Consider the following 8201-nt stretch of genomic DNA (forward strand, 5'->3'; position numbering starts at 1 on the left):
CTGACTCTTGACTTCACCCCTTTGCACCTGCCCACTGCTCCACCTTTTCTGGAGCAACTTTGGTCAAGGGTCAAGGCAGAAGTCAAGGGTCTTGAGTTGAGGCATTGGAGTGGTGGGCGGTGAGCTGGGCACTGGGCAAGGGAAAAGGAAAAGCAGGCCGGGGGTGGGGGGCCTGCAAGTTCTGCCCAAGCTCCTCTCTTAACCAGAGCAGCCTGACTGGGCGGCTGGGGAATATGAGGGCTTCGGTCCCATGTGGGAACCTGAGCTGGGTCCCTGATGGATGATGCTTTGTTCACCTCCTTTCTGAGCCCTGGGTCCCTCACTGCCCTGACTCTTGAGTATTGGTCTCTATCAAACATCTGGCACCCAAACTCCATCTTACTGTGTCCTCAGAACCCAATAAATTCGTCTATTTATATCCAGAGCAGCAGAAGGTTGACATGTTGCAAGGATCCCTCAAGCTTTCTTTACATGGAGGAAAGAGAACTCCGGGAAGGCAGCTGACAGCCCTCATATTCTCTCATGTCCCCTGGGAGCTCTGCCTCCATGTAGGGAAAGCCTGTCATTTCTGATTAGGGACAGCAGGGCTTTGTGCAAACCCGGAGGGTTTGAAACAAAACAAACAAAAGGGATATTAGAGGAGGTAAAACCGTGGAAGATGAGGGAGTACATTTTATATATATTTTTAGTATTTTTTTCTCTTTACAAAAGTAGAAACTGGAGAGAAACACAAGTTTGAGGAGTTAGAAGCATCCAGAAGTGTCTGTCTTAACATCAGGTGAGATTTTGCTCTGAAGCAGTGTGCATTCGCTAGGGTTAGGAAACAGGAAAAAAAATCTTTGCTCCATGACCCAGACGTTTTCTGTGGCTTGTGTCGCCTTCTCATCATCTGACCACGCCTGTCTGTATCTCCATGAGGCTCCTAACTAGTGGTTTTGCCACCTGCTCCCTCGCTGGTGAAAACTTCACACCCACGGTCCTCTCATTCCCTCTTCTCCCTTTTCCTGATTGCTTCCCCTTCAGGATCCCAAAGGTGTGGCTTGGTTTAAAGGGGAGTCTCAATGCCACCTGGAGCCACCCTGGTACTGCCTGCTACCTCGGAGGTAACTCAAGCAAAATTATCCCCTTAGTGGGGGGATGTTGAGCAGAGGTGCTGGATCCCTGGCCAGAGATATTGGCTGGAGATATAACCAAGGTGTGATATAAACACACTTGGCTGAGGTTCATTTATGACATCACAGGAGCACCAGTGGATCACACAGGCAATATCCCTGCTGACATAGGGTGAACACCATGTTGGCTGCCCGGAGTGTGAAGACCTTGAAACTAGGGCTAAAAGTAAAGCTAAGAGACAGGTCCCAGGTGTGGAGACACTCTAACCATATGGGTAGGACTAGCAGATTGTTAGAGATGGGGAGCCACTCCGGGGGGCCAACAGTCTGCTAGTCCTACCCATATGGTCAGAGTGTCTCCACACCTGGGACCTGTCTCTTAGCTTTACTTTTAGCTCTAGGAGACACCTAGGACCTGTCTCTTAGCTTTACTTTAGCTCTAGTTTCGAGGTCTCTCATATTTTACAGCTCAGAACTGGCCTTGCATTTCTTCCGGGGGTCTATTAGCACTGTTCCAGTCTGCTAGTCCTACCCATATGGTCAGAGTGTCTCCACACCTAGGACCTGTCTCTTAGCTTTACTTTTAGCTCTAGGAGACACCTAGGACCTGTCTCTTAGCTTTACTTTAGCTCTAGTTTCGAGGTCTCTCATATTTTACAGCTCAGAACTGGCCTTGCATTTCTTCCAGGGGGTCTATTAGCACTGTTCCCTTTCCATAGTGGGGAGGGAGATCGCACATGGAAACGAAGACCTGAGTATGGTGAAGGTGCCCAGCCAGTGCTGGGGCACACGGGGAAAGAGTCAACGACAAATGACTCTTGATATTTTCCAAGTCCTGTTGAAGTCCTGTTGAATGTTGAAGTCCTGTTGAATGATTTCATACCTGCCAATTCTCTCCCAACCTGTTGGATGGTTTCATATCTGCCAATTCTCTACCAAGTCTGCCCAAGCCCATTTTCCAGCCAACAGATCAAAAAGAAAACAGGTTCAGTTTTCAAACTTTTATTGAGATGTTAAGAAGAAACAGCCAACATATACATTCCTCATTTCGTCACGATTGGCATTTAACCCACACGATAGGCTCTTCTCTGGCCGTCATCCTCTTTGCTGCCTGGTGCTGTGTGAAGTCCACCAGGACAGAGCCCACGGGTGGAATCACAAGTGGGAGCGGTAATTGCGATTGGCTGTAGGGGAAGGACATGTTTGCAACAGGGACACCAGTTGGAACGTCCCCATTCTCCTCTTCCTGCCCCAGTAGAAATTAAACAGGAAATTCTCCACGAGGGAGGGCTCCTGTTTGATTGCTCGCCTGCTCTTCCTTACCATCATCGCCCCGTTTCCTACTCTTCACGCTGCCCTTCCGGTATTTTCTTTTGCTGCCACCTCTCTTGACTCCCTTGTGAGGAGCTCGGTTCTTGCCCCTCCTCATGCCATGGCTCTTTAATTTGCGGCTGGTAGACATTGTAATTTCTGCCAAAATAAGGGGCTTTGCAGGGCCCGGAGGCCAGGAGTCTGGGTATTTAAGGCCTTAGCCATTGTGACTGTGAAGGGGTGTGGCTTAGCAGGTGGGTGGGGCTCCACTGTGATGTCGCTGAGCTTTGTTACACTTGTCATATAGGAGAAATAAGTTGGCCCCTTGAGTGCAGCTCAAGGCTATCCTCAATTTTGAGGCCCTTTTTATGGTAAATGAGGACTTCCAGACAGGTGTTATTGAACAACTCAATTTCTGCTCTGTGTCAGGCCTCTGGGGGAGTACAAGCGACCATTAAAATAGGTATCTCCTGCCTGTAGGAAGTTTAATGACTGTTGAGTGTGTGTACGTGCATGTGTGTTTAAATCTCTCTTACACCACTGGGAGATCACAAATGTATTTCTGCAAGGATGTGACTCTAGGAAACCCAATTCAATATGAGCAAAATATAAATATTCTTTCTCTTTCATCTAACTCTGACACTATGGGCTAATTTTGTGACTGTCCCATGTATTGTAGGATATTTGGCAGCATCCCTGACCCTCTACCCGTAGATGCCAGTAGCTGGGACAACCAAAAATGTTTCTAAACATTGCCTTGGGGGAGGGGCACAATCACCCTCTGTTGAGAACCATTGGCTTCACCATTTAAAAAAATTCAGTTGTTAAATATTTATTGATCACATAGTATGCATTATGCACCTAGGTGTTAGAAAAATCGTTGTGGATAAAACCAGACATAGACCCTGGTTTCATGGTGGCCCTCAGCCTCATCAGGGAGGGAAAAAGTCATCAGAAATCTGCACAAATCAGTAAACAATAACTTCCCAACATGGTGCAGGATAATTACATCTTGACAGGGTGCAGGATGAGGTTGGAGAGAGAGGTAGAGACCAGACTAGGCTCATGTGCATTGGGAAGCTACAGAAAATTGTTTAAGAGGGCAATGTGATGAGATTAGAGGTTGCTGAGTAGAAGGTGGGTTGATGGGGATGTAGAATGAATAAAGGGAAAGTCTAGTGCCAATTGCAGTGGTTCAGGAGAGAGGCATATTTGTGGCTCAGGCCTGAGCCAGAAGGGGTGTTGATTAGGATGTAGAGATGTGGGCAACAGACACAGACTTGGTGATGGATGGACTGGTTTTGGTTGATGAGAGCAGAAGGTGTACAAAGTGTGGCTTTTGTTCCTGTGTAATATAGCTAGCTGGATGCTGGTGCCACACACTGGCTTAAAGGCTAGTGGTCATCATGCATTTTCGTTGAAAACATTTTAGGTTTGAGGTGCCTTTGATATTTCCAAATAGAGATATTGCATGATTGCTGGGTACATGGGCGTGGAGCTCCAGGTAGTGTGAGTTGGAGATCACCACCATCTCCAACTTCCCCAGTAATGGATTCAATATCCAACCTTCTCTTCTTCCTCCTTCATACCTTATATTCAGTCTTTTGGAAAATCATTTCAAAAGAATTCCCTCTTTCTGTTCCCCCTTCTCTCTCCCCTGCTATCATCCTTGTTCAAGAACCAAGCACCTTCCATGCAGCAGGCTCTTAGCAAAAGTGGGTTGAATAGAAAAGAGAACTCATTCAAGTTCTACTCTTGGCGTTTCTGATGTCTATAGGTAAAAGTACACGTCATGTTTTGAAACCTAGATTCCTTGAAAAGCCATCAGAAATGATACTTTCTATTATCCTATTTCCAGGAGGGTTCTGTTGGGAGACCTTGATTTGCTCAAAGAAGGAGGAGCTCCAGGAAACAGGCTGCAGCCTTGTCATTTTGTATCTTGGGACTTTCCTGTGCACCTCTGCCTTGTTCCTCCTACAAGCAAGCTCCGTGAAAGCACACATTTCAAAATTGTGTTTGCTGCTATATGTTCCTGAGGCCTTGAACATTCCTGCCACAGAGCAGGAGCCTGATAAGGATGTGTAGGGTATTTGTTGAATAAATAAAAAGTCCTTCTATTTTTCCAACTGCCTCATTCCTCTCCATTTTGTCCCACCTCTCCAGGGAAGGTGCTCCTGACTTTTCAAATTCTCATTTTTCTTGGTAATTTGTCCAGGGCCCATGGTCCTTTAATACTGTTCTCAAAGTCAACCAAATCTAAGTGTGTGGCACCCTGATCCATGCCCATGTTGCCGTGTAGTGTGCGCAAGTGTGATCTCAAGAGGAGGCAGTGTCTTGGTTTCGGTCCTGAGTATGCCATAAGCATCACTTCTCTGGACTTCAGGTCCTTTCTTTTGTAAATAAACTGGTTGGGTTAGGTGATCCCTGATATTTTCAGACTTTTGTAGTAGGCTGCTTGTAGTTAGGGGCTGTGTTTTTAAGTTTCTACTGTGTTTTCCATGGGTACTGACAGAGTCCACGATAGGTGGTCAATGAACATTCATTCATTCTTGCCTCTTGGGCATTATGAAGACAGACAGTAAGACACAAAGTGACTCTGGATACCACACAAGAGCATTTCTAGACAGGGAAGGGTGAAAAAGACGTTGTCTCCATCATAGGCCCCATTATTCCTGAGCCTGCTGGCTGAAGCATTTGCAGAGGAACTGGCCTCGTTAGTAGGAAATACATTTTCTGGATGGTCCTGGAGACTGGATAATATTTCTCTCCCCAGTGCCCTAAGTCCATCCCATCCCCAAAGACCTACTCTGCCAACGGGAAGCTGACATCACAGGGAATAAGGCAGTCACACTTGAGAACTGATGAACAAAGAGGAGTCCCCTTTTGCCTAGGATTAAGGAGAAGCTCTGATTTCAGACACTCATGCTGAGAAACTCCAGCAGCAGAGTCCAGTGTGGGGGGAGGTGCTTGCAGGCCAGTCGGGGCTGGGGCTGTGGGTGTTTGGGTTGGCTTCTGGGTCAGGCCTCCTGGAGTGAGGACAGAGTGGAGCTGAGCATTAGGCATTGCTGCCCGTCTCTGTTTCTCTTTCCATTTCTGCCTCAGTGTTGCGTGAGCCAAGGGAGATTTAGAGCACAAGGAGTTCACTCCTGACCCTTAGGGGACCTGGAGCTAACCTCTGCAAAGTGTTTGTGAATCCAGTCTGCTGACTGTCTTCTTATCTCTAATTCTGTTTTTTAACTCCTCTTTTTTTTTTTAAGATTTTATTTATTTATTCATGAGAGACACAGAGACACAGAGAGAGAGAGAGCAGAGAGGCAGCGACACAGGCAGAAGGAGAAGCAAACTCCATGCAGGAAGCCCGATGTGGGACTCCATCCCAGGTCTCCAGGATAAGGCCCTCAGCTGAAGACAGGCACCAAACCTCTGAGTCACCTGGGCTGCCCAACTCCTCTTCTTTTTTGGATGTAGAAACTGAGGCACAGAGTGGTTCCATGAGCTCCTTCAAATAATCCAGCACAGGAATAGCAGAGATGCCCAGTAAAACTATTTGTTCCATACTTTGGCTTCCCTGGTGGGTCTTAGTTTTGTTTCTCTTGAAAAGGAATGGATATTTTCTGGTATTGCTAAGGGGACATGGAGAGAGAACTAAATTTCTTGTCTTTTTAGAAGAGGAGCTATCAGCTCCCTCTGTCTTTGGGCTGAGTGTTATCTTGCCTGAAAACAGGTGGATAAACAGAATAGCAGTCTTTTATCTCCTGGAGGGATGGCCAAAGTGGTGCTGTGGGGAAGGGGTTGGAGGTCAGTACTCTCAATGGCCCTTTTCTTAGATTAGGAAGGGGCAGGGGCTTTAGGCATCACTGTTTTAGAAGTCAGATCTCTGGTGGGGTCCCATCTCACTTCTCCAATTCCAACTCACTCCATAATTTTCCTGGTTAGTTCAATAGATGTCTTCCCAGGGCTAGATCTCCCCAGCAGGCCGGGAATTGGGGCTTATTAAGAAGGAAAATGGAAAAGTTGCTGACAGTCCTTACACATGTTGATGACTCAGTCTGAATCCCTCTCTAAAACCTAAGTCTCTCCAGATGTTGACCTCAGCTGGGAAGTGGGGACCTTCTACCCTGTTCACATGCACGCCCTGTCTCCTTTGCTTTTGCTGCTGCTGCTGCTGTTTGGGCAGGCGAAGGGGGTTTAGGGGCAGGCAATGGGATGGGAAAGCTGCTGGAGAGTGGTCCCACCAGGGGCAGAGGTCTCTGAGCTCAAGACTCATCTGCTGTCTCCTGTAGGGAATAAAGAGAACCCAGAGCCCAAAGCTAAAGAAGGAGGGATCTCAACTCCACTTGCCTCTTCCCATCTAGTTCTGGGAAACAAGGAAGCATCTTGGTTCTGAGGATGACTGGGTTCTGCCTGAAGGTTTGCTGGGATTATTTCCCATTTTTCCTCCAGGCTCCTTTCCCAACCATTTTGAATTGCTTTCCCAAAACTGTTTTTCCATAAACAATTTCTGTTTTCCAGGAAGAGAGAGTTTGGGCTGCTAAAAGGGAGGAGACACATCACAAGACCAGTGGCCCTGGGAGGTTCCTCAGGAGTCACCTGGACCCCCCCTCCTTCTGGAGGTCAAGAGGCTTGTCCAAGGGCTACACCCTGGCAGTGCAAGAGCTATGGCTGGACCGGGGATTGTTGATTCCCATGCCAGAGACTGCCTACTGCTCCCTACTACCCTCCTTGCTAGACAGGAGTAGATGTGGCCTTCACTTTCCATCTGCTTGCCTTTTCTCTTTTACAGGTACACTAGGGCCATAGTGAAGGAATCTAATACTGAAGGAAGATGGAGGACTGGGTGGGCGAAGATAGTGAATTCTTAGAGGTAGGGTGTGAGAATTTGGAGGTCTTCTGCACAAATTTGAGATTCTCATTTGGAAAGAATTCAAAGTTTTATTTTTGTTATTTTTGGACTTTCAAATGTTGTTTGAATACGTCCATTCGTTTTGTAACTATTAGCGATAAGGCTGCATGGTGTAATAGTGCACAGAGTAACTCTAAATTTTAGGCTTCAGAAGCTTCCAAATAAAGTTTCCACATTAGCTACTCCCTTGACCCCACTGATCTTAACCCCTGTCTATACCGTAATGAAGAAAAAGCTGTCTCTTGCTGGAATACACTGGGGATACAGTTCCCTTCAGTAATAAGGCAAAAACAGGGCTGTGGCCTCAGAATACAAAAGGGGTGTTATGGTATGAAAATATCACACATATTCAATCATTTGGCCTCATGTGGTCTTTAGGAACAAATGTGTTTTATCCATCTACCAACCGGAGTAAGGAACTTTGAGTTGGTAGGGTTGCTAGAGAACAGTTTCATAATAAATAGGTCTGGGGATGAAGGGTAACTTGGCCAAAGTCACAAATTATAGGCAAACTTAGATCTCAAGCCCAGATCTCCTCATCTCCAGGCCAGGCTTCTTGCCACTGTGCCATGAGGTACTACTGTTGAGATTTATGGCCTTTTTTTTTCCCCCTGTGCTCTTTCTCTGTTTTTCTTTTCACCCTTCATGTTCTGAAAGCCACAAGCCACGAACTCTTGCCCTCTTCATATTATCCCACCTACCAAGCACTATTATGTCACTGAGTTTGAAAGTACCTGCCCTGTGAAAGGGAGAAGAGTTGACACCCAAAGGGGCTAAGGATCAGAGTGACAGAGTGTTGTCACACTTGAGGGTCAATGCCTTTATAATTGATTGCAAGGCATTGTGACCAACATGTTGGTAGGGTACATTGGCCC

At 46.7% G+C, this 8201-nt stretch overlaps 1 protein-coding gene across 1 annotated transcript; it reads right to left on the reverse strand.

Moving 5' to 3' along the window:
- Positions 1 to 2267: 2267 nt before the first annotated feature.
- TNP1 (transition protein 1) lies at positions 2268 to 2574 on the reverse strand. The gene is made up of 2 exons (XM_055345078.1): positions 2436 to 2574; positions 2268 to 2296 (listed from the first exon to the last, which is right to left on the reverse strand). The coding sequence occupies exons 1-2, from the start codon at positions 2572 to 2574 to the stop codon at positions 2268 to 2270; spliced, it is 168 nt and encodes a 55-aa protein (XP_055201053.1).
- Positions 2575 to 8201: the final 5627 nt, after the last annotated feature.

The sequence above is a fragment of the Nyctereutes procyonoides genome, unplaced genomic scaffold (genome assembly GCF_905146905.1).
Source record: "Nyctereutes procyonoides isolate TBG_1078 unplaced genomic scaffold, NYPRO_anot_genome, whole genome shotgun sequence".
Lineage (NCBI taxonomy): Eukaryota > Metazoa > Chordata > Mammalia > Carnivora > Canidae > Nyctereutes > Nyctereutes procyonoides.